Here is a 27399-nt window from a genome sequence, read left to right on the forward strand (position 1 = left end):
TATTTTCTGTCATTTAATTTCCTGTATTTACTGAAGTACCCGCAAAGATACCTTCTTAAACAAACGAAGCGAATGCAACTATCCATATTCTTAAGCGAAACTAGTAACCTTGGCACAATTCCTGTGGAGAACGATAAACTTATCACTTTATTACTTGGTAGCGATTCTGTGCACTTGCAGAGCCGACCGTCAGATATCCAGTTAACGACAAAAAAAATATGAATTAAGGTGTAATATTCTGTTATTCCTAATGATATTATTGATCATGCTATTTAATTTGGAGTGACTCGTTCCTTTAAAAAGAGATATTAATGTATTATTCTAGGCTATTTTTTTTTAAGAGGCTAAAATGGAATATATTTTAAAAACAACCGAATAGTCTCCTCAGCACAAGATGTACCGAGATAGACTACGACAACTTACAAATGTATCAAATCAGAAAAACAACATGAACGATAACAATTAGACGATACCCAAACATAATATACTAATAAGTTTCAGGAAAAAAAGAAAAGAAAAGAAAGAAATGATGGTGGCATGGAATCGAAGAGAGTCCCAAAGAAAATAAGCTTCGCATGCTTGTTAAAAGTAAGTAGCTATTATCTCCTTTAATGCAAGTACTTTTTGGCCATATTTTCTTCAATAAAAATAAGCTCTTCTTACTTAATTTAAAATGTGTTTGACCTAACTTATACTTAAGATTGAAAAAAAGTAGAAAAAAAGTCCGACCAAAGGGTATTTTATATGGTTAATCATGTGTGTCACATTCCACAAAGAAAAATATTATGACTATGGGCATGTCTTGCTAATTAAATTTTTTATGAAAAAAAAATTACCGACAAAAATTAAAGCACAAGACGAGAGAGAAAGAGAAAGCATTAAAATTGTGAAGATGAAGATCTAGTGCCATAAAAATGAGCGCAAATGAAGCTCAAATACTGAAACAATACATTGAAGGTGAAAGTAGGTGCAAATTGAGCCTAACAGGATAAAAGTTTTATTACTCACAAATGAACACAGTTACAATGTCCCTGAATCCGGTGAAAGAAAATCGTTGCAATGTATTAGTTGATCTATATATATAAGATTTTCACCGGATTCACACTTATATACTATGTGCGATATCAAGGATCAACTAATACATTGTAACTGCCTTTTTTTTTTCAAGGAGGATCATGAGGAAAAGAGGATCATGAGAAATGTGTAAATCCTGAAGCAAGTATTAAATCCATCAACCTTAACATGTTGCTTGTGCCAATGCGTGATATTCAGCTTCTGAGGAAGAACGAGATACCACTAATTGCTTTTTGCTTTTCCAACTAACAAGAAAGTTACCAATGTAGAAGCAAAAATCAGTTGTAGACCTCCTTGTGCCAGGACAAGAGCCCCAAACAGAATCAGAGAAGCCTTTAAGGCTTAGAGACGAAGAAGAGCTACAAAAAAAGATGTTTTCTCTTCCCACTCCCCGCGAATCTTTTATCCCCCTGAATTTCCAATTTTGCCCTTGAAAAAATTTCGGTTCGTAGAAACCAAAGTTTTTTTTTGCCTTGAAAAAAAATTTCGGTTTCTAAAAACCGAAATTTACTCTGAATTTGCACTAGTAAAAATTCGGTTTCTGCGAACCGAATTTTTCTGCAAGGGCAAAATTGAAATATTGGAGGGTATAAAAGATTCACGGGAGATTGGGAGAGAAAACATCAAAAAAAAAAAAAAAATCATTTGCAAGAGTTGTTTTTGAGATACAAGCATATATGTTCATCAGTAGGGGTTGAGATAAACTAGCTGAGCTTACTTACTGCATAAGTAAATGAAGTTACTCACTTTTTAAAAGTGACCTCAGTTTTAGCTAATTTCCACATTTTATTGATATCTCAACATGTATTAAAAAATTATCATAAATGAAATTCGTAAAAAAAAAAAAAAAAGTCAAAACATTAAGAACATACCAAGCGACATATGTAACTCCTTGTATTTGTGACAAGGATTAAAGTACTATCAAGACTATTCTATTGACAAATTAAGTGCACACATAGATCAATGTGTGTGTTTGTTCACCTCTCTAGTTTCCTACTTCTCTGGTGTCATGTACCAAATAAAAAAACTCACATTTCTTGAATTTGTTTTATGGAGAAATGTTTATGATTATTATGTTTTTAATTTTGATAATACTGTAATAATATAAATTGAATTTGAAGGAAAGGGATTATCAATGGTAATGCAAAAGTATTGATGTTTTAAGTTCTGTGTTGCGGTGACCAACGGTATTGACTGGAACACGGGGTTTGGGTGGTCTTTTGGAAGATGACAATGGTGCTGCTCTGGTATGTTCTTCGAGTTGTTCATCAAAGTTTTCTTCTAGAATAGGAAGTGTTGATGCTATTTTCAGTTCAGTGTTGCGGGTAGTACTGGTATCGAGTGGAACACGGGGGTGTTGCTGCTCTTTTGGTAGAGGAGAGTTGTGCAGCAATGGGTTCTTATTGAATATGAGGTATTGGTGGGAGCTTTGTTGGAGTAACAGTTTGATAAAATTCAGGGTCATGTTTAGAAGTAGCGGAAACACCTTCCTGTATAAAGTCATTAGAATTTAGTTAAACCGTATATAAGAATATAGTAATTGATGCAGAATATAGTAAAGAGGTAGTTACTTATGGTAATGGATGGTAGTGTTTCGAAGTGGGTTCGAAAGCGTGCAATACTTTGAATTTCATCATGACAGTCTTGGTTGTCTATGAAATTGACAAATGAATTACCTCCAACATTGAGCTGCAAGTTGATATCAATCAATGAAGTGATGATTAAACACTGGACATATAGTTTAAGAGTGAAAGTGATAAATAACATAAAAAGGAAATAAACCTCATCCTTAAGCAATTATGCTTGCAGGGTCTCAACCATGAATTTGCTATCCAAGCAAGCTAAAACAGAACATTGTTTCCAGTGAGATTGCCAATTGACACGGAAAGCAAATGTTCGTCCCATGAGATCATCGATGTCTTTACGGTAGTCAGAAGTATCTGTAAATCCTAGCTGTACATAGAAAAAAGAATAGAAATGTTACGGAAAATAGTTGGATATGAAATGATATAGGGAAATGGAAAATAAATAATGAAGTCATACATCAAGCATCTTTTGCCTCAGCTGTGACGATGTTTTACCCAATAGATCAATACAAGTATCATCCAAGAAGATAAATTTTGCTGAATCATCGCCATCGAAGATTTGAATATCGATCTTATATCTGAAAAATAATTTGAACAGACATTTGAATTTTAACAGACATAGAATAGAAAATGTTGACAATTGAAAAAAATATAATAGTTCAGATATAAAAAGGAATACAACCTTAGAATTGGTTCATCAGTTGGGTGGCCATCCTTACATTCAAACGGTGGTGTTGATCCATAGCATTGTTTAATACAATCTTTGCAACCAGGAAAGGACCAACCGTTAGCAGAAACTCGGATGTGAGGTTGTTCCAACAATGACACATATTTGGTCCTATAATAATGATGGATAATAATAAGTAAATGTGCAGGAATGGAAAAAGGCAGAGTTGAAGTAAAAATGAAACCGTATAAAACCTTTGGAAGCTTGATGATGTGTTTGATTTTTATGACTGGATGACCCAAAATGAACTTATCTTCTGCAGATCGGTTGAAACCAGAAAATGAACTTTGTGAAATCATTTCGGATGAGGATTGAATGATGTTACTTTGTATTTCATATGTGTTGTCAGCAGACAATCTATAAGTCAATAATAACGAAGGTTAATGGTATAAACATTGAAATTAAGTGCTCCCCAATTTGAAGAGAAAATGTAATCAAACCTGTTTTTGAAGTCATTGATAGGAGGTATGTCATCATTAATGAGCAAGAAAGTTCTATTCCAAGCATTAGTAGTGTATAATGAAAACATGTAATACTCAGAGACCATTAGTACAAACATATACCATGTTTTGCAGGTTTCTCAAATAAGTCTCCCATGCCAGTAAAGCAGCCAATGGATTGAACTATTCACATCATGGTACTTTAATCAAGCATATGTAATGAACTAAAAAGAGAATTATAATCAAACATAATAAGACATACATAAACATAAAAGAGAGATGAATCCAAATTCATTGTAGTCAAAAAAGTGAATGAAGTAAGTAGCTGATAAATCCAAATATCATACAAATATACATACTTGAGCAGAGGATCATTAGTCTTATGTCCCTTTTTACATTCATAGCATGATGCAGTTGCTTCAACCTTTAATGGGCATTCATGACAGCCAAGAAAATACCAACCTTGGTTTGAAACCCTAATGTGTGAAGTGGTAACAACCCTAACACAAAAAGTTTCTTGTAAAAGTATAGGCTTTAACTATATCAGTTTACTATATGATCAACTTAAAAATTAAAAAAGGCATAGTTCAAAAGTAAATGTAGATAACAAAAAAGACTTAATTTGTAAGGTTGAGAAAACATATTTACTTTCGACAAAAAAGCATTTTTGTTTAATAAATTTGTGATAATGAAAAATAGACATGAAAAGGTTAGTTGTTGGGTTAAACTTGCTCATAGACTTACAATAAGTGAACTTATACTTCCCTATGTTAGTATAAGTGAAGTATTACTTTGAAAACATAAATGTTCTTTTGGATTCTGTTATAGTTACAAATCCTGCATATGTTAATCTCTATAAAAAATGTTTAATCTTCATCTCAAAGGTAATCCGACTCATATTATAAAAAGAGTAAAAAAATAAATGAAAGGCTGCAGCACATAATGAAGCTTATACCTGTTGAACTTGTTCGGTGAAAGTTTGAGATGTTGATGAAGCTTTGACCTGTTGTGTATCAGCTTCGACAGAACATATACCAACCTTTTTCTTCATAACAAATCAAATATCACTTACTTTAACAGAAATAAACTGGATACATAAAGAAACTATGTAATCTAGGAACAAAATTGATAGAAAAAACATGTTAAAAGTAAGGAATTTGTCGCTGAAAAATTACCTTTTGATCTTTGGCCTCTATTTCGGCTAGCTTCATTCAATGAAAAAAATGTCAAAATTCAAAGTTGAACACTTTCGTACAAAATGTCAAGAAGAAAGAATAGAAAGGAGAAAAACAATGCTTACCACGTGGAGAGAAACAATGCTCACCTAATGAAGATTTTCTGCAAAATGAGGTACAATATGAGATTTAGTGGATTTATGTAAGCATAAAAAGGGTAAAGCACAAGGCATTAACTAATAAAAGTTTATAGAAATCCACTCTAATATAGTAATGTTTCAAAAGACATGTAAAAAATATAGCAAAGGGTAAAGCACGTAAATGGCCTTTCCATTCCAACCTCTGTAGTGTCATTGATTTCATTTTCATTAGCAGTAGTCTGCTTTACCTGATAGGATTTATTCTCTTATATTAGTTAAGCTTGGTATTTCAAACTTTATAGATAAACATTCCAATATACTAAATAAAAGTTTATAGAAATCGCGTCTATTATTGTTATGTCTCAAAAGACATGGAAAATTTATAGCAAAGGGACATAATGATTGCTAAACATAGTAAAGTTTATAGATAACCATTCATCTATTGCAAGATTGAAGTTTAGATAATGAAAAGTGAACATGAAAATGTTACATAAATTAAAAGACCATAAAAAGAACATCTACTGAACTTGTATTAAAAGATCAAAAGATGAAAAATCAGACCTTTTTACCACATAAACGATGGCATTGAAAGATTGTAAGTGTGAAAACATCGATTTTAAGCGTTAAAGCTAAAACACAGAATTTAATCGTCGTAAAACTTACGAAAAGATTTAAAATCAGACTTTTTTGTACCGTAAACGACGGCAATGAAATATTGTAAGCGTTAAAACATAGATTTCAATTCAGCGTCCATATCAGTGTCCATACTTATAATCAATTATGGACATAACTAAGCATTAAAAGGTAACATTTGGGTTAAAGATGTAGATAAGAAAAATGATCAGTATGGACACAATAAAGGAAGAGCTACCAAGAACTTGTATGTATCATAGTTGATTATGAGAAAGATAATCATATTTTACCTTTTGTAACTCACTTTCCATGGAGAGCTACCAAGATTCAACTTCATAGACATAATTTTTTTTTTTGTTAATGTCATATTGGAGAAAATATGTATATAAAGAACCTGCATTAAAAGCAAAGTTTGGTTAAATGTTAAACAAAAATGCATATGTAAAACAATCTCTTATCTTCTTTAGCTCCATTTGCGCAAACTTCATTCCAAAAAAAATGAAAAGTTAAATTTTCAAGGTTTAAAATGACAAAGGAAAGAAGAATGAATGAAAGGGAGAGAAAGAAACCTTACCTAGTAAATCAATTTTGCAGATTTTTTTTTTTTCAAAGATAGAATGAATGGTTAGGTAAATATACAATTAAAATGGTAAAATAAAATCATCTTTTTGCACCATAGCTTCTAATGTTGATGGGAAGTCACAACAACATTTAATCAAACACATGGTGTGCATATAGAAAATGAAAGTGATGAGTAAAATAAATAAACAAAACAGAAAAATAAAATAAATAAAGAAGAAGAACAACAACTAAACTATGTTTGATAACCCTTTTCTAAGTTCTGATTGAAAAATTGAACAATAAAAAAGAAAGAAAAATCAAATACCTAGAATGAACATTTTGTCAAACACATGGTGTGTATTCATAAAACTGAAACATGACAACATAAAATTGCTAGGTAAGTAAATTCCAACGTAAACAAATAAGAAGATTTTGTAGTAGTAGATAATTTCACATAAAGTAAGGAATGTTTTGAAAACAATAAAGAAAAAAATGTCTTCAATAAAGAAAAAATTATAGAGAAAATCACTAACCCATGTTACATTCTTCTTTCTTCCTGATATTCTTTTTCTGCTATGAATCTTCTTCTTTCTCCCTTCTTCAGCCATTGTTGTTTTCTTTCTCATCTTTGTTTGAGCGTGGAAAGGTGAGACAGGGCAAAAACAAATGAGAAATTAGAAGAAAGAGAGATTTGAGTATGAAAGAGAAAAGATAGGATTGAAAAATCTAAAATTTGAAATTCAAATTAAAGTGAATGAGTTGTTGGGAGATGAAATATTATGTTGGGTAGTGTGAATTTTCTTTTGTGAAATTCCAATATTGGTCAAAGTTTTGCTCTTGTACCAAAAAAGTGTTAGAGTAATCAGTGAAGGACAATGAGGTAAATGCGCTTTAAGGTGGGGCCAGAAGCAATGAGAAAATTTGAGTCATCTAATACCAATATTGCCCTTATTTTTAGTAGTAACAAAAACGGAAAAAAAAATGCCAAAAGGGCAATCTCGGTTTTTTGGTGGTATCTTCTTTTCTTAAATTTACTAGTTAAAAACCCGTGCGTGCGCACGGGACGCGCCTTCGGCGCGTTATATTGTGTCGGGGCGTTAGGTCGTAAGGGGTCTTCACGCGCCTTCGGCGCGTTAAGAAGTTGGTTTCAACGAAGTTAATTTTATAAATGAAAAGAATTAGTTGATTTAAATTGTTGTGCTATAATTTATTGACACAACGAACAATTTAATTATTTTATTAAAAAGTGTATCAGTGAAACAAAAATTCAAAATATTTTTGCTTTACTTATGATCATGTTAAAAATAATATTTGTCTGCAATAATACTTAGAAGAATAAAGATTAACAAAATAATTTCAGAAAACAATTTCCCATAATACAGGAAGACAGTACAATCAATTTAATTTAAAAGACAATACAACTGCGTAGTCTACATAATACATAATAAGGAAGGCAGAAAAGTTCAGTCATATCTATTATCAATTGAACTAATAGTTTTTTAAAGAGAAATCTAAATTATAGTAACCTCACAAACATTGAATCCAATCTCCTTGAATTCAACTAAGTATATCTCTCAATTCAATATTGTTGTCAAAATAGAAGTTTTTTCCATCCTCTGACAATCTTGACACTCTCCGATAGATTATTTGGATATTTTAAGTGAACTGTTGAACTATTTTTCGTTGGTACTTGTAGAATCAGATTATAAAAATTGAATCGCCTTACTTAATCGTTAAATTCATATAGTAAGGTCTACAGAAAATAGTGTTAGTTATGACATTATAAGTATAATAAAAATGTAAGTATCAGTAGAATCAACTAAGGTTTAAGAGTAATAACAACTTACAATTTGGGTAACTTTATTTAGGTCACCAAGTGTGAATTCAAAAACATGTGATCCAGGAGTGAACGATTGAATATAGAGATTATCAGTACATTGAGGTATGTTATTGTCAGGAATTAAACTGTTTTCATCTGTTATAATTGTGTCTTGACTATTATAATTGTCGTAGTTTTTAGCATAGTCATCTAGAAATTTTGCATGAAGGGGAAGGAGTGCAAATAATTCATAGTAGTAAAAATATTATTCATATTAACTTAAATAGGTCTCCCTAGTAGGCTAAAAGGCTTTTTTAATGGCCTGCAGCCTGACCTATTTAACTAAATAAACTTATAAAAATATCTCGGCATGAGCCTATGCTAGGCCATAGGCCCGTGTAGGTAAATTGAGGGCTTATATTAATTACGACATCGGCATATTATCAAATAACTTTTTATAAAATAATTCTTTCTTTTTATATTATTAACTTATGTGTATAATAGTTTTTTTAAATTGTTTTATCAAGAACAAATTTTCTGTGTATGATAAATATTATAAATTTTTTAATAGTTAAAATTATTAATTTTCTTATCGTTAAGCATGAAGGAGAATGAGTACAATGTGTTTTTTTTTAAGCAAGAAGGAGTGCGATGTTACCGGTTTTGTTTCTTCCTAATGCAGGAGAGAGGAGTAGTAGAGTGAGACTTTAACTGCAACAACTCACATCATGTGAGAATTTTTAATCTTATCATAAAAAGTTATATTTTAACTATATATGTCATCATATTTCAATTCAAGTTTATAATAATACATTTATATATGTGAAAAATTTATGTAGATTAATAAACTTAAACTACTGAAAAAGTTAATAAATTTATAATTTAATCAAAGTACAAATTTTAATATATAAATAATTATAGTAGTAAAAATATTATTCATATTAACTTAAATAGGTCGGCCTAGTAGGCTAAAAGGTTTTTTTAATGTCATGTAGCCTGACCTATTTAACTAAAATAGACTTATAAAAATATCTTGGTCTGAGCCTATGCTAGGCCATAGCCCCATGTAGGTATATCGAGGGCTTATATTAATTACGACATCGACATATCGTCAAATTTCTTTTTATATTATCAAATAAATTTTTATAAAATAATTCGTTTTTTTTTATATTATTAACTTATGTATATATTAACTCATGTGTATATTATCAAATCACTATTTTAATTGTATAAATTTTATATAATTAAAACTTTAGTTTCAATGTGTATTTGAAGATCGTAAAACTTTGCTGTTCTTTCTGGCACACCTTGTGTTAGCAGGGCTCTCTTTTGGTGTATAATTAAAAATTCATATAATATTCGATTTTGCAAGTATATTTATATAATTGTAACACTACAAGAAAAATTGAAGACAGCGACGGTCCATTTGAGGCGGTATCAAGTGAACTGCCGCCGCTCATGTCAATACTGACGTTTAATGCGGCATTCATTCAACCGCCGTTGGTCTGTGTAAATCTCGGCGGTTCCTGTGGTAAAGCGGCGGCAGTTTTATTGTGTTCCGCGGCGGCTGTATTAGAAATAAATGTTCGTTCACGATTAGGAATGAGTACCCCCCTCTCTCTTATTCTCTCGCACGAAAATTTCACAACCCAGTTTTAGTGTGTATCGCACGACCCCTTGTTTTCAAAAAAGAAAGCTTCAACACTTCTCTTCTCTTCTCTGCTTGTTCGACCCCTTGTTTTCAATTTCAGGTGATGAAATTTTTATATGAATTGAGACAAATTTCTATATTTTTTCTATTTTTTGTCTTTGATTATGATGATTTAGAGTTTTTAGTCCATTTAGGGTTTTGAATTTTATCAATTGATTGTTTAGGGTTTTTGCTAGTTATAGTCATTCACTTAGTTTTGAAATTTCAATTAGTATTATGAAGGGTTTGACGGCACATGCTATATTCCTTATGAAATAATTTATTGCTAGTTTGCTTATGAAGGGTTTGATCTGATATTGCTAGTTTGCTATTAGTTTTCTTAACATTTAAATATATTCTGATGAATATTGTTTTTGATATAGTCATATATTTTGTTGGACTGAAAGCAGTAGTAAGTGAAAGTGTGCAGCAACCACTACTCTGCTATGACAACTTGATCAGGACAATTTTTCTATTTCAAGAAGGTAACTTTATTTGCTTTCAACTAATGAGTTTGTTGGTCTGCATGCTTGGGTTTAACCCCCAACATGTGTGTTTGTGGATTGTCTTGTACATTTTTAGCATAAGTTGTTTATCCTTTGGTATTTGATTTAGAACATGATTTGAAGGTTAACTATGTTTATTTAGGATATTGTGTTTTCAAGGCTTACTGTCTTTGATTGGCGTTGATTACGGCGTTGGGAAAAGTACTCTATTGTTGTAGGTATGACTTTAGTTAGATGATTTACTTGCTTCAATTTAATATCACTATTTTGTGGACTTTTTCTATATTACCCAAAAATTAGGAAGTAATATCAACAATATATGCTCCTCAGATCTTAGGATGGACCAAAATTTCTTTAAAATATTACTATAGGAATTTAAAGTATCAATATAACCAAGAAAAGTTATGAGATAGTATTAATATTATAGTGCATTATATGTTCTAGTGTTGATGCTTCATGGATTTATTTTGTTTGGATTGTCAATTAAATTTGACTTTATCTCCTATTGTTGATTTTCATATGCAGATTCTACTCTTTTTGTGCCTGCAATTCTGCAGATAGTTGTATATATTATACATAATATTTTTTTGGCTTGCACAACTCTTAGATTTTGGTACTATCACTCAATTTTTATGTTTTAATGTGTTTTACATGAGAAAGCTTAGTTCTAGATTTTATTTTGAGTAAATGCACTGTTATAGGTGGAGACATGACAAAGTGTTATCGTTAGTTCTATGTTTGAATACATACTCTTTCTTGAGTGAATTTATAGGCCCTTTACGTGTGTTGCTCTAGTTATTGAATTATTTACAGATTCTTTACTTGTATGTGTATGTATACATGTCTATTTATTTGACGAAACATAGATGCTTTGGATGAAACAAAGATGCTTGGACCAATGAATTTAGTATGTTTGATTATCTCAACAAGAATGCTATCTTGCTAACATGTGTTTATTATGTGTTTGTTAAATGTATCTTTTGGATAAACTTTGAGATTGATTGACCTTTTGACTGCATAGTATATGTTTTCGATGCGGTCTTTATTATGTTGATTTGGTTCTTTTGAATGTTATTTTGGTTCCTATACTGCTTGTCATCAAGTGCCGGTGAAGTTTAGTGCAAGAATTATGTATTGATTTTGGTCATGATGTTTGTAGACAAGGGGTAGTAGGAAGCAAGTGCCATAGACATGATCGTGCCAGTAGGATTGAGAGAATCTTAAGCTTTTCATGCAGCTGATGGCAATGCTGAACTGGTCTTGTCAATGCAGGTAAAATCATTGTTAACTATGATAGTAACCCAACTCTCGTGAAGGAAAAAGAACTTAAGCATCTTGGTAATGGAGATGTCAATTCTCATGTTTGTAAAGTGTATTAATTCATTATATTGTGTTTCCTCACTAATAAAGTTTGATATTAGTTTTTTATGGAATTGTGGCATATAATTGATTTGAAAATAGGAACAGCAGTACATCACCAAAGGGGAGCAGCCAATTGAATTTCCATGACAGCAATGTTTCTATTCAAAGCTATTGGCCCTGCTGCTGGTGGTACAATGTGAGTCTGAATTTTTCTTTTTATCTCAAAATCTACACTACAACAGAGTAGTGAACCTTTAATAGCTCAAACTATTACATTGACTATATGGTTATATGGTATAAGGCATTGTTTATCCAATATATAAGCTTTAAGAGCCAGGGTAGTGTGGTCTCTTCCACTTTTGGTTGGCGTTCTTATTTATGCTTCATGTTAGTATTAATTTTCTGCATACTTTTAGTTTACCCTTATGTGACACTAGTGGCAGTGCAGCCTCTAGGCTCTTCAGTAACATTTTTTAGTAACATTTCTACACTTCTGTTATGTTAAGCTTTGTAATTCACTTTTCTCCAACTATAATTGTGCAGGCACAAATAACTTCAATATTGAGGATGGTCCATTATTGTGACAAAGTGCATGTGCTTAGGGAGACCATTAATATCCTGTGGAAATCGAGCATGGTCCATTATATATTTTCTTTCTTCTTGGTAATAATTCTGAATTATTGAGCAATGATTTCTGTTTCATCTCACCACACTGATATTGATATTAAATTGTGGCTAAATCATTGTGTTCAGAACTTCTCCTTTAAAAGTTTGATTTTCTGCTCAGAACTTCTCCTGTGGAAGTTTGAGGAAAGGAATCTTCATTGCTGAAGCAGTTTTCATCTTTGCAACCATGATTCTTAAAGTATACTACTACATGTACTTCACAAAGGCAACCACAACTCCACTTTCTCAGAAGACTAACAGGGTTAGTTCGTCAGTTGGAATGACTGGAGATACATGATGAATCATGGATGAATCATGAAAGGGTAACAAATTTTGAGTATTCATTCTAATGGATGTTCAACTCAAAGGCAAGTTATTGTACCATTTAAGTTTAGGTGAAGGGGATATACTAAGTTAAATTTTTGGAAGCATGTGTCATATGCAATGAGGTTTCAGATAAACTTTATATTGTATTTTTTACTATTAATTAATTATTTGTCTGAGTATTTTTTTATTGTGACTTAAATAATTTTTTTTGGCTACTTTGTATGAGTATATATATTTTATTTTTGATTTTTTTGCAGGAAACCAAAAAAAATAGCGTTTAAAAATTGCAGGAAAAAAAGCGTTTAAAAAAATTTGTGGGAAACAAAAAATAATTGTTTTTTTTTAAATATAAAAGCGAATAGCGGCGGTTACATCCGACGCTAAAAGCTTAAAAATAATTGGAAAATAATTACAAAGAGCGACGGTTTGAAACCGCCGCACAATCAATACAACCGACGCTAAGGTCCATGCGGCGGTTATTCCAACGGTTTACTGGAAACGCTGCTGTATATGCTCTAGCGACACTGCTTGTTGCGTCAGTTGTCCAACCGCTGCATTAGTCAATTAGCGACGGAAAAAACCGACGCTAATCCTTTTTTTCAGTGGTCGCCGCTTTCCAGCTTTTTTGTAGTGTAAATATTTTAGGAATTAATATAGTCAATAATTCTTTTTAAAAAAAACCATCTAGTTTAAAAAGACAAATTTGGTTATCTCCCCGTGTATAGCAGTAATTTTAAATTTTTATCTGCGATAACTTGGTTCGTCACATTAGTTTGAATCATAAATAGTCCAATGTGAATTAGTAGTATTTAGCTTGTCCAATGTATAATAGTTATTTTAAAACCATTATCAATTTGTCCTATATATAACAGTAATTTAAAAATTGGTAAGAGGTATATTTTATCTAGTGTATATATATTACTTAATTTAAAATTTTATTAGCTTCTCCCATGTATGAGAATTATTTGACAATTTTTATTAGCAATAATTTGTCTCATGTGTAATAGTTAGTCTAAAATTTGTTTCAGTAACAACCAATCACGTGTATCATAGTGTTTTTAAAATTTTATCAACGACAATTTGTCCCGTGTATAGTAGTGATAATAAAATTTTAATTATTTTAATTAGTTTATATAATCGATAATAGAAATTTGCATATTAGTTATTTTTTTTAAAAAAAACCTCAATTTGTCTTGTATATAATATTTATTTTTTGAAAAAGAATTAATATCATATTTCATCTCTTAAGTTTATTTTAGTTTTCAATTTGGTCTTTTACGTTTAAAATATTTCAAGTTAGTCATTTTAATCAAATGTCTATTAAAATCATCCACGTGGCTAATAGATTTGACTATCTACATTTTCAAGTTTTTTTTATCGGTGGATAACTCTCCATTGTAAGTGCAATAGGTGATTTGTATCGTTTTTAAACACATTGCAATCACTATTTTAATTATATAAATTTTATTTAGTAACAAACATTGCATTTTGGAGCTTTGCCCTGTTTTTGTACAAAAAAAAAAAACATTGCATTTAAAATAGTTTGGACTGATCGATTGACTATCAACATTTTCAAGAGTTTTGATTGGTGGATAACTCTCCTATGTAAGTGCAATTGATTTATTTCGAATACATACATTGTTCAATCACTATTTTAATTGTATAAATTTTATATAATTAAAACTTTAGTTTCAATGTGTATTTGAAGATCGTAAAACTTTGCTGTTCTTTCTGGCACACCTTGTGTTAGCAGGGCTCTCTTTTGGTGTATAATTAAAATTCATATAATATTCGATTTTGCAAGTATATTTATATAATTGTAAATATTTTAGGAATTAATATAGTCAATAATTCTTTTTAAAAAAACCATCTAGTTTAAAAAGATAAATTTGGTTATCTCCGCGTGTATAGCAGTAATTTTAAATTTTTATCTGCGATAACTTGTTTCGTCACATTAGTTTGAATCATAAATAGTCCAATGTGAATTAGTAGTATTTAGCTTGTCCAATGTATAATAGTTATTTTAAAACCATTATCAATTTGTCCTATATATAACAGTAATTTTAAAATTGGTAAGAGGTATATTTTATCTAGTGTATATATATTACTTAATTTAAAATTTTATAATAGTTAGTCTAAAATTTGTTTCAGTAACGACCTATCACGTGTATCATAGTGTTTTTAAAATTTTATCAACGACAATTTGTCCCGTGTATAGTAGTGATAATAAAATTTTAATTATTTTAATTAGTTTATATAATCGATAATAGAAATTTGCATATTAGTTATTTTTTAAAAAAAAAACCTCAATTTGTCTTGTATATAATATTTATTTTTTGAAAAAGAATTAATATCATATTTCATCTCTTAAGTTTATTTTAGTTTTCAATTTGGTCTTTTACGTTTAAAATATTTCAAGTTAGTCATTTTAATCAAATGTCTATTAAAATCATCCACGTGGCTAATAGATTTGACTATCTACATTTTCAAGTTTTTTTTATCGGTGGATAACTCTCCATTGTAAGTGCAATAGGTGATTTGTATCGTTTTTAAACACATTGCAATCACTATTTTAATTATATAAATTTTATTTAGTAACAAACATTGCATTTTGGAGCTTTGCCCTGTTTTTGTACAAAAAAAAAAAAAAACATTGCATTTAAAATAGTTTGGACTGATCGATTGACTATCAACATTTTCAAGAGTTTTGATTGGTGGATAACTCTCCTATGTAAGTGCAATTGATTTATTTCGAATACATACATTGTTCAATCACTATTTTAATTGTATAAATTTTATATAATTAAAACTTTAGTTTCAATGTGTATTTGAAGATCGTAAAACTTTGCTGTTCTTTCTGGCACACCTTGTGTTAGCAGGGCTCTCTTTTGGTGTATAATTAAAATTCATATAATATTCGATTTTGCAAGTATATTTATATAATTGTAAATATTTTAGGAATTAATATAGTCAATAATTCTTTTTAAAAAAACCATCTAGTTTAAAAAGATAAATTTGGTTATCTCCGCGTGTATAGCAGTAATTTTAAATTTTTATCTGCGATAACTTGTTTCGTCACATTAGTTTGAATCATAAATAGTCCAATGTGAATTAGTAGTATTTAGCTTGTCCAATGTATAATAGTTATTTTAAAACCATTATCAATTTGTCCTATATATAACAGTAATTTTAAAATTGGTAAGAGGTATATTTTATCTAGTGTATATATATTACTTAATTTAAAATTTTATAATAGTTAGTCTAAAATTTGTTTCAGTAACGACCTATCACGTGTATCATAGTTGAAATTCTGGTATCACTAGAATGATGTTGGCTAAGATGTCCCAACAACTACTTTGTGAATAATGTTGTTTTCTATTGTTGGCACATCTTATATAACATATAAAAACTGACAGAAAATAAATAAATGACACAAGTAATTGTTAACCCAGTTCAGCCAACTGCCTACTCTGGGGGATACCAATCCAGGAAGGAAATCCACTAATAGCTCTAGTTACTAAGACCTCCAGCAAACCCTAGGATTTACGCCTTACACTAAGACCTCCAGCAAACCCCTGGTTTACGCCTTATAACCTCGACACTACTTATGCAACTTCTGCCTAGGAACTTCCTAGACATGAGATCCCATCTCACTTCCACTCACACAACACAACCTGTGTTGATTATACAATGTTAAGAATGATGTGGCGACAACTTGCCAAGACAACACTTCACTTTTGCTTAAAAGCTTCAAGTGAATCACACACGGTAAACTCCGTACTTCAAAGCTTAGGAGTAACCTTAAAATAATAAACTCACTTCTTAACTCGTGTTATAGAATCCACAAGCAAGAATTACAATCAAACAATAAAAGACTCAACAAAGACTCAATATGTGAACTAATATTTTTCCAATGAGATACTTAGTCTTGAGCTTGGTCTTCGTATTTATAATGATCAGGCACGCTCCTCTTTCTTCACAAATGCTCAGACGCTCCTTGAGAATCATAAAGGATGATCTGATTCTCTTTTGATCTTTCATTAAGAATGTATAGAAACTTTCCAAAAGTGTTTAAGGACTTTATAGGATAATTGGATCATACCGTTGTACCATTAAGTCTTATCTTATCCTTAAAATACCTGATCAGATCAAATCTCCATTGAGCGTGCTCTTTAAGTGGATTTCCATATATAGCAGATGCTCTCATAAATGCGCGAGATTTCCTTGAATAAATATGATGTTGTAACATGTTTTCCAACATCTTGTTAGTATATTTGTTTTAGCAAAATTAAGCCAATTCAAATATCCAACAATCTCCCCCTTTGGCAATTTTTGGCTAAAACAATTTCGGGCCATTACCTTGAGAGATATAAAGAGCGCAATCCTTCAAATCACCATGGTCACACAAAAGAAGGAATGTTAGAGCATCATTTAAACAAAATTTCACATAGGTGAAAAGTATATGCATCAGAGGCAGCAGCAGCGGAGATATCATCAAATAGCCTCGAGCAAAAATTAAAACGTGGTATCAGAGCAAAACATATATCATATGTCATCTAAGATGTTGTGACATATGGGAGCACATCTTCTAGCACATGTTCGTCCAATCAGGGCAGCATCCTTCAGTAGCAAACTCCCCCTGACTTCATCAGCTTGTGCAACATCTCAGGGTAAAAAAAATTACTCCCCCTGAATACTTGCTTACTGCTACTTAACAACATGTCATAACAAAAGACACAACAACATGTAGCAGAAACAAATCAAAAAGTACTACTCCCCCTTTTTAGCCACAAAATGTGCCAAAACAGGAAAGTGAAGTATCCAAAGTGCAGAATTAAACAAAATACAGACCATGCACTCAGAAGGTGCTAAAATCCAGGGCACAAAACACCCACAAACCAAATAACAAAGTACAGTAAAACATTAAAACAGATTACAAGATCATTCATCATCACTACTGTCAGAGGCTTCATCCTCATCTGTAGCAGTAGCATAACCTTCATCCTCATCTGCATTGTTTTGATCACCTGTAGCAGCCACACTTGCACTAGCTTTCACAGGTACCTCATCAGCTTCCAATCCTTCAATCATCTTCAAGAACACATTCTTCCTTTCCTCAAGCTCAGCCTGCTGTTTATCAATGTCCTGACATTGAACCTTCAAACTAGCAATAATTTCCCTTTTGGTCATAACACCAGCTCCAGCAGCAGATGTCCCAACATGATCAGTGACATTATGATTACCAAAGAGCTTATGATGAAAAGTAAAACCAGATTCCCTTTTCTTGGGAGTGTCAGTCATAACCTTAATGTCTGGATACTGGGCCAAAATGATTCCACATAGTAGTGATGGAAATGCTATTGGCATCTTCACAGCAGTTGATCTAATATGCTTAATGGTTTGATCAAAAATAAAGGTCCCATAGTCATAGTCAAACTTGGTTCCTATAGCATAAATAAATCTACCCAGGTTTGTAGCAACATTGGTTGCATGCTTGGTTGGTACCCAATTGGTTGACCCTATCCTATTGAGGATGGCATATTTGACATTCAATTTACTCGTGGGAATCAGCTTCTTTGTAGGCCAGACCTTAACCTTACCACCAGTTATCTCAGCACTCACAACATCATTAGCAACCTCTAATTCAGCCTTAGGTTCTATAGATCTTCCTAAGTAATTATTAATCACAACAGGAGAAAAATTGATACATTTACCTCTGACAAAAACTTTGTGGTAGTCCTTGCTCAGTGGGTTATCACATTCCTCAGGGATGTTCACCAGAAATTCTTTCACAAGCAGCTCATAACAGGGACTGAAGTCACAGACTGTCTTCATCAGACCAGCTTCCTTGATGTAGTCAAAGATGTCTTGACATTTGAGAGCATCTTTGGTCAGTTCCCTTTCAACAGCCAATCTCCTTTGGTAAATGTAGTCCCATCTCAGTGCAAAGGCAGCACGATGGAAAGAGATGTTATCACATGGGGCTTCTTCAACACCTTGTGGAGCCTTCTTCACAGTAGTCTTCTTAGGATTGGCAGAGGAGATGTTAACAACATCTTCAGCAACATCATAGTCTGAGTCACTAGATGACTCCTTCTTTCTCTTCAGAGTTTCCTTCTTCTTGGCGTGAGGGGAGAGAACTTTGCTCCAACCCTTGACTGGTCCAACACCTTTTGTTTTCACTCTTGGTGCAGGAGTCTTGCTTGCAGTGGCCACAGCCTTCCCTGTACAGCTTCTCAACCTTTTAGTTATACCACCAGTTGATTTTTCAGCAGTCTTGGTGGTGACATAATCATCAACATCAACAACATCTTTCTCTTTCTCAGCTTCTGCAGGCTTGTCAGCTTCAACCTCTTGCTCATCTGTAGGGATGGACTGGTTGCTCTCTTCAGATTGAGTTTCCTCTTCATCAGCAGAAACTCCTTCATCAGCAATTTCAGTCTCTTCATCTGAGGTTTCAGATGTTGTGGCAGTTGTCTCAACATCCTTTTCAGCAACAGTTTCCTTCACATGTTCTTCCTCAGCAGTTGCAGTTTCAACTTCTTCATTCTCATTCAAGGATGTTTCAACATCCCTCATAACAACTTCTTCAGTAACAACAGGGGTTGATTTTTCAGCCACCATCTCAGCAATAGTTGGTGATTTCTCAGCAATATTAGGCTCACCCTCTGTAGGAGTGTCTTCCATCTCCGTATCAACAGGCATATTATTCAGATCTCTCTTCTCAGCATCAGATCCCAAATTATCTTGATTAGGGTTACCAGCAATTGAAATAAGTGTTTCAACAACTTCAGAGACAGGTTTAGGGTTCTGAGATACTCCTTCGTTGGTTTCAGATGTTTTCTCAGATGTGTTAACATTCGAATCAAACACCAAATCAGACATAGACAGAGAAAACTTAGATTTGTAATCCCTTCTTTTCCTTTTAGAACTTCCTTTACTAGATTTATTACCCAGAGGAGAGATAGCATCACTTACTTTGATGATTTCTTCCTTTTTCTCAACAGATTTTTCTTTTCCTTTCTTCTCAGCGACATTTGTTTGAGCTTTGGGTTTGGTAGCACGAACAGTCGTAACAGGAACGACGTCCTTGATGATCTTTGAGGAATCGATCTTCGCCTTTGATCGAGTAGAACGGCCAGTCTTTGTAGTTTGTGATGATTCAGACATGTTTGAACGAAGGTTTTTGAAGTTTGAGAAGTTGAATGGATGAAGGTTGTGGTGAGAAGCAGTTGAATAGGGTTCACGATCAAAAATTAGGTTTTTAATGAAAGTGTATTGATTGCGTGTACAGACACATTTAAGGGAAGTTTGTAATGATTTCCCTAAATTAGCGTGCATTGAATGATGGGAGAGAAACCGGTTTCCTTTTGCACGCCTCAACTGCTGTAACTGCTATGCTTCTTCATGCAGGCAAATTCCCAATTTGCCCCTTAAAAATTCAAATTGATTAGCATCAAGCGCCTTTGTAAAAATGTCAGCTAGCTGTTCACTTGTACCAATGTGCTTGAGTTCCACACAATTTTCTTCAACAAGGTCTCTGATGAAATGGTGCCTGATGTCTATGTGTTTGGTTCTTGAGTGTTGAACTGGATTTTTTGATATATTGATTGCACTCAAGTTGTCGCAATATAATGTCATGACATCTTGGTCGACATTATATTCTTTCAGCATCTGTTTCATCCACATTAGCTGGGAACAACTGCTACCTGCAGCAATGTATTCAGCCTCTGCAGTAGATAGAGACACACAATTCTGCTTCTTGCTGAACCATGAGATTAAATTATCACCCAAAAAGAAGCATCCTCCTGAAGTGCTCTTTCTATCATCAGCACTTCCAGCCCAATCTGCATCACAATACCCTATCAAAGTTGAGTTCTTGGTCTGGGAATACAGAATCCCATAATTACTCGTGCCCTTAATATATTTCAGAATCCTTTTGACTTGTACAAGATGGCTCATCTTTGGCTTGGCTTGATATCTTGCACAAACACCCACAGCAAAGGTGATGTCTGGTCTACTAGCTGTAAGATACAATAGACTGCCAATCATGCTCCTGTATAGGCTTTGATCAACATCAATGCCATTTTCATCTTTGGTTAGCTTTAGATGAGTAGCAGCTGGTGTTCTCTTGTGTGCTGCAGTGTCCATTCCAAACTTTTTGATCATGTTCTTCGCATATTTGCTTTGAGAGACAAATATGGTGTCTTCCATTTGTTTTACTTGCAGACCAAGGAAATATGTCAGCTCACCTACCAAACTCATTTCAAACTCTGATTGCATTTGTTGTACAAAATGTTGCACCATCTTTTCAGACATTCCACCAAATACTATGTCATCAACATAAATCTGGGCAATCATCAGCTTCTCTTCTTGTTCTTTAACAAACAAGGTTTTGTCATGGCCTCCTTTTCTGTATCCTTGACTAACAAGAAAATTTGTCAGCCTTTCATACCAGGCCCTTGGAGCCTGTTTCAGTCCATAAAGAGCCTTCTTTAGCTTGTACACATGATCAGGATTAGCAGGATCTACAAAACCTTTTGGCTGCTCCACATAAACTTCTTCATGTAAGTACCCATTAAGGAAGGCACTCTTGACATCCATTTGGTACAGCTTAAATTTGAAGATGCATGCTATACCAAGAAGTAGCCTAATAGATTCCAGTCTTGCAACTGGCGCAAATGTTTCATCAAAGTCAAGTCCTTCAACCTGAGTGTACCCTTGAGCCACTAACCTTGCCTTGTTTCTTGTTACAACACCATTTTCATCTGACTTGTTCTTGAACACCCATTTTGTGCCTATGACATTAACACCATTGGGTCTAGGAACAAGATCCCACACATCACTTCTTCTAAACTGAGTTAATTCATCTTGCATGGCTTCTATCCAGAACTCATCAGTGAGAGCCTCTTTTACATTTTTAGGCTCAACCTTTGATACAAAACATGAATTAGTAACCACTTCATTTGTCCTTCTTGTAGCAATTCCCTGGTTAGGATTTCCTATGATGAGATCCTTGGGATGGTTCTTCTGTATTCTTATTGAAGGAACTTTACTCACAGGGTGAGGTGTAGGAATGGTTGATTCATCATCTGAATCTGATTCCTTCTCTGCTACAGCTTCTTCAGATGTTGGCAAAGTTGTTGCAACATCATCTTCAGTATCAGATGTTTTAGCAGATGTCAAATCATCTATCACAACATTGATAGATTCTACTATTACCTTAGTTCTCTGGTTGTAAACTCTGTAAGCCCTGCTGTTTGTTGAGTATCCAAGAAACAATCCTTCTTCACTTTTAGGATCCATTTTTCTTCTGTGCTCCCTATCAGATAGGATATAGCACTTACTTCCAAACACATGAAAGTGTTTGACAGTTGGTTTTCTACCTTTCCACAGCTCATACAGTGTAGTAGAAGTTCCAGTTCTGAGTGTGACACGATTGTGAATATAACAAGCAGTATGCATAGCCTCAGCCCAGAATTGATATGGAAGATGTTTTGCATGCAACATCACTCTGGCTGACTCTTGTATTGTCCTGTTCTTCCTCTCAACAACACCATTTTGTTGAGGTGTGATTGGAGCTGAGAATTCATGCTTGATTCCTTCAGAGATGCAGAATTCAAGAAAGCTTGCATTCTCAAACTCTTTACCATGATCACTTCGTATCCTAACAATAGCAGAGTTCTTTTCTCTTTGGAGTTGAAGACAAAGTTCTTTGAATGCATCAAAACTTTCAGATTTGTCTTTTAGAAATTCAATCCATGTGAACCTTGAAAAATCATCTACCATGACAAATGCATACCTTTTTCCTCCAAGGCTCTCTACTTGCATTGGCCCCATCAGGTCTATGTGCAGTAATTCTAGAACCCTTGTTGTGGTCAGATGTTGCAACTTTGGATGCGACATCTTTGTCTGCTTCCCTATTTGACATTCTCCACATATACTTCCTTCTTCTATTTTGAGCTTTGGAAGTCCTCTGATAGCCTCTTTAGCTATTGCCTTCTTCATGCCTTTAAGGTGCAGGTGGCCAAGTTTTTGGTGCCACAACTTTACCTCATCTTCTTTGCTAATGAAACATGTTGCTACATCTTCTTCTTTAGGGATCCAGAGATAGCAGTTGTCTCTTGACCTTACTCCTTTCATTAACAACTCTCCTTGCTCATTTGTAACTAGACATTCAGCTTTCGTGAAGTTAACTTTCATGCCTTGATCACAAAGTTGGCTTATGCTGATTAGATTTGCTTTAAGCCCTTTTACAAGCAGCACATTATCTAGCTTTGGTAAGCCATGATTTGCAAGTTTACCAACTCCCTTGATCTCCCCTTTAGCTCCATCTCCAAAGGTTACAAAACTGGTAGCATATGACTTCAAGTCTTCAAGATAATGTTCAACACCTGTCATGTGTCTAGAACAGCCACTATCGAAGTACCAGGTTTCTCTTGAAGAAGCTCTCAAGGATGTATGAGCTATTAGACCTGTGATCTTCTTCTTTTCTCTCCATTCCTGTCTTGTCGTAACATTGGGAAAGACAGGAGTATAGAATTCTTGATGAACTCTCCTTGGATATCCGTGCAGCCTATAGCAGAAAGGCCTAATGTGTCCTTTCCTGCCACAATGATGACATGTCCAGTTATAGAACCTGGGCATAGAATGTCCCATCAGATGTTGCGACAATCCTCCTGACACAAACGTGCTACTGATTGGAGTATGTATAGTAGCATTGTTGAACTTCATCTGCTGCTTTACTCTTTCATGTTCAAAACCAATGGGCTTAGGTTTCCCATAGTTTTGTCTCTGTAACATTTCCTCAAAAGCATCAGTACCTTTGGTCATCATTTTAGCCACTTTTGTGACTTGATCTAGATCAGCATTTAATTTGGTTACTTCTACATTCTGTTCAGCAACTTTACACAGGAGGTTAGACTTCTCCATTTCCAGCTGTTGAATTTGACTACTCTGATCTTCAACCTTAGCATTGAGATCATCAATGTTTATGAGTAAGTCATTTTTCTCAGCTTGTAGTTTACCATTGATCTTCTTTTGTTTCTCTAATGCTTTGCAAACTTCTATACTTCTAGTATGAAGATCTTTATAAGTAGCAGCTAGTTCCTCATAGGTTACCTCCTCATCACATGACTCTGAATCAGATTCACAGACTCCTGTTAAAGCATTAACATATTTGGCAGATTCTTCCTCCTCTGAATCTGTATCAGACCATGAAACAACAAGACTTTTCTTTTGCCTTTTTAGAAAGGTTGGACATTCAGGTCTGATATGGCCAAAACCTTCACATTCGTGGCATTTCACTCCTCTTTCATCTTCATTTGTCTTTTTCTGAAAGCTGGACTGTTTGTTGTTGTTGAGTCGACCATTTGGCTTGTGCCTTTGATCCACTTTCTTCATCAACTTGTTGAACTGTCTTCCAAGCATAGCCATAGACTCAGCTAAGCTTTCTTCACCTTCAGATTCAATTTGTAAATCATCAGCAGCACTTTTCGAAGCAAAGGCTAGATTCTTATCTTTCTTTTCATTTCTCCTGTTTAGACCAATTTCATAGGTCTGAAGTGATCCTATGAGTTCATCTAAATTTAGACTTGAAAGGTCATGAGCCTCCTCAATAGCTGTTACTTTCATATCAAATCTTTTAGGCAAAGATCTGAGTATTTTTCCAACTAGCTCCTCATCTGAGATAGGTTTTCCAAGTGCATCAAACGAATTTGCAAAGTCAAGCACATTCATTTGAAAGTCATGAATGGTTTCTTCCTCCTTCATTCTGAGATTCTCAAAATTGGTTTTGAGCATCTGAAGTTTAGATAGCTTAACTTTTGATGTTCCTTCATGAGCTTTTCTCAGAATTTCCCAGGCATGCTTAGCAGTAATACATCTCTTAACAAGCCTGAACATGTTTGCATCCACACCATTAAAAATTGCATACAAGGCTTTGGAGTTGCCAAGTGCCAGATCATCCTCATCTTTAGTCCATTCATCATTTGGCTTCTTGACATCAGTTTTATTGCCATCTTTGTCAAGAACCATTGGTGGTTCCCATCCGCGTAACACAGCCTTCCATGTCCTGCTGTCAATTGATTTTATGAAAGCCTCCATTTTAGCTTTCCAATAATCATAGTTCTCAGGACCTGTCAGTAAGGGGGGTTTAGACACTGACCCTCCTTCTTTATCCATTGTACCAGAAAGTACTCTCCCTGGAGCTCACCCAAAATAACAGAACAGGGTGCCTGCTCTGATGCCAATTGAAATTCTGGTATCACTAGAATGATGTTGGCTAAGATGTCCCAACAACTACTTTGTGAATAATGTTGTTTTCTATTGTTGGCACATCTTATATAACATATAAAAACTGACAGAAAATAAATAAATGACACAAGTAATTGTTAACCCAGTTCAGCCAACTGCCTACTCTGGGGGATACCAATCCAGGAAGGAAATCCACTAATAGCTCTAGTTACTAAGACCTCCAGCAAACCCTAGGATTTACGCCTTACACTAAGACCTCCAGCAAACCCCTGGTTTACGCCTTATAACCTCGACACTACTTATGCAACTTCTGCCTAGGAACTTCCTAGACATGAGATCCCATCTCACTTCCACTCACACAACACAACCTGTGTTGATTATACAATGTTAAGAATGATGTGGCGACAACTTGCCAAGACAACACTTCACTTTTGCTTAAAAGCTTCAAGTGAATCACACACGGTAAACTCCGTACTTCAAAGCTTAGGAGTAACCTTAAAATAATAAACTCACTTCTTAACTCGTGTTATAGAATCCACAAGCAAGAATTACAATCAAACAATAAAAGACTCAACAAAGACTCAATATGTGAACTAATATTTTTCCAATGAGATACTTAGTCTTGAGCTTGGTCTTCGTATTTATAATGATCAGGCACGCTCCTCTTTCTTCACAAATGCTCAGACGCTCCTTGAGAATCATAAAGGATGATCTGATTCTCTTTTGATCTTTCATTAAGAATGTATAGAAACTTTCCAAAAGTGTTTAAGGACTTTATAGGATAATTGGATCATACCGTTGTACCATTAAGTCTTATCTTATCCTTAAAATACCTGATCAGATCAAATCTCCATTGAGCGTGCTCTTTAAGTGGATTTCCATATATAGCAGATGCTCTCATAAATGCGCGAGATTTCCTTGAATAAATATGATGTTGTAACATGTTTTCCAACATCTTGTTAGTATATTTGTTTTAGCAAAATTAAGCCAATTCAAATATCCAACAATAGTGTTTTTAAAATTTTATCAACGACAATTTGTCCCGTGTATAGTAGTGATAATAAAATTTTAATTATTTTAATTAGTTTATATAATCGATAATAGAAATTTGCATATTAGTTATTTTTTTTAAAAAAAACCTCAATTTGTCTTGTATATAATATTTATTTTTTGAAAAAGAATTAATATCATATTTCATCTCTTAAGTTTATTTTAGTTTTCAATTTGGTCTTTTACGTTTAAAATATTTCAAGTTAGTCATTTTAATCAAATGTCTATTAAAATCATCCACGTGGCTAATAGATTTGACTATCTACATTTTCAAGTTTTTTTTATCGGTGGATAACTCTCCATTGTAAGTGCAATAGGCGATTTGTATCGTTTAAACACATTGCAATCACTATTTTAATTATATAAATTTTATTTAGTAACAAACATTGCATTTTGGAGCTTTGCCATGTTTTTGTACAAAAACAAAAAACAAACATTGCATTTAAAATAGTTTGGACTGATCGATTGACTATCAACATTTTCAAGAGTTTTGATCGGTGGATAACTCTCCTATGTAAGTGCAATTGATTTATTTCGAATACATACATTGTTCAATCACTATTTAAATTATATAAATTTTATATAATTATAACTTTAGTTTCAATGTGTATTTGAAGATTGTAAAACTTAGCGGGCTCTCATTTGGTGTGAATATATTTCAGTTTTGCTTGTTCAAAAAAAATTATATAAATTTTATTTAGCAAAAAATATTGCATTTAAAATAGTTTGGACTGATCGATTGTCTATCTTCATTTTCAACTGTTTTGATCGGTGGATAACTCTGCCGTATAAGTGCAATTGATTTGTATCGTTGACACACAATATTGCAATCACTATTTTAATTGTATAATTTTTTTTGGACACAATTTATATAAATTTTATTTAGTTATAACATTGCATTTAAAATATTTTATGAACTGGTCGATTGGCTATCCGTATTTTCAAGTGTTTTGATTAGTGAAAAATTATCTTATATAAGTGTAATCAATTTATATCATTGAAACACATTGTTGCATCATAATATAATAATATTTAATACAAAACATAGTTACAATGTCAAAATATATGGTTAACTCTAAACTATTACTTCAACCACTTAGTTATATATATATTGATAAGACTAAAGTTGTAAGATTTGAGGACTTTTTAAAGTCTATGAAGTTACTATTAGCTAGCTTCTACTTGTATGTTTCCAACACGTATATATACTTGTAAGTTTGTATGATTTGATTGAAGCCCAATATTTTACAATTCCTCTACCACTCTTTCTCAATAATCGGTGTAGCAGTACCACCAAGCTCAACAAAATTGACTTTTGCAACTCTATACCCTGCAGAAGTTAAAATGAGTTGTATTGATGTCACTTAATTGAATTAAAGCAACAAATA

The 27399-nt window shown here is 33.2% G+C and overlaps 1 protein-coding gene and 1 long non-coding RNA gene across 17 annotated transcripts; one reads left to right on the forward strand and one right to left on the reverse strand.

Moving 5' to 3' along the window:
- Positions 1-1934: 1934 nt before the first annotated feature.
- Positions 1935-7146, reverse strand: LOC123923966. 15 transcript variants are annotated; one of them, XR_006814542.1, is made up of 13 exons: positions 6870-7129; positions 6662-6705; positions 6066-6169; positions 5128-5165; positions 5003-5032; positions 4187-4872; positions 3951-4010; positions 3582-3744; positions 3343-3498; positions 3118-3238; positions 2857-3027; positions 2646-2763; positions 1935-2564 (listed from the first exon to the last, which is right to left on the reverse strand). XR_006814542.1 is itself a non-coding variant. In XM_045976716.1 (6 exons), exons 1-6 carry the CDS (start codon positions 6960-6962, stop codon positions 4254-4256), a joined length of 441 nt encoding a protein of 146 aa, XP_045832672.1. In that variant the 5' UTR covers positions 6963-7146; the 3' UTR covers positions 3872-4253. The 15 variants fall into 15 exon arrangements, 1 of the variants encoding a protein (XP_045832672.1); XR_006814543.1 differs by lacking the exon at positions 6662-6705 and having other exon boundaries at positions 4187-4327; positions 4783-4872; positions 6870-7124; XR_006814545.1 differs by lacking the exon at positions 6662-6705 and having other exon boundaries at positions 3156-3238; positions 6870-7132.
- Positions 7147-9553: 2407 nt separating this feature from the next.
- On the forward strand, positions 9554-12723 carry LOC123923789. 2 transcript variants are annotated; one of them, XR_006814492.1, is made up of 7 exons: positions 9554-9906; positions 10229-10330; positions 10494-10569; positions 11511-11623; positions 11813-11909; positions 12257-12376; positions 12467-12723. It is a non-coding gene; the product is annotated as an uncharacterized LOC123923789 (long non-coding RNA). The 2 variants fall into 2 exon arrangements; XR_006814493.1 differs by having other exon boundaries at positions 10256-10330.
- The last annotated feature ends 14676 nt before the right edge of the window (positions 12724-27399 follow it).

The sequence above is a fragment of the Trifolium pratense genome, linkage group LG4 (genome assembly GCF_020283565.1).
Source record: "Trifolium pratense cultivar HEN17-A07 linkage group LG4, ARS_RC_1.1, whole genome shotgun sequence".
Taxonomy (NCBI): Eukaryota; Viridiplantae; Streptophyta; class Magnoliopsida; order Fabales; family Fabaceae; genus Trifolium; species Trifolium pratense.

What these genes read in the sequence shown, in the direction of transcription:
- LOC123923966 (XM_045976716.1), bottom strand. Translation starts at nt 6,962, where the DNA reads ATGAGAAAGAAAACAACAATGGCTGAAGAAGGGAGAAAGAAGAAGATT. An exon ending in TAGAGGCCAAAGATCAAAAG is followed by an intron (nt 4,873 to 5,002) that starts GTAATTTTTCAG and finishes TTTGTTATGAAG; the next exon opens with AAAAAGGTTGGTATATGTTC. An exon ending in TCACCGAACAAGTTCAACAG is followed by an intron (nt 4,344 to 4,782) that starts GTATAAGCTTCA and finishes TACTTTTACAAG; the next exon opens with AAACTTTTTGTGTTAGGGTT.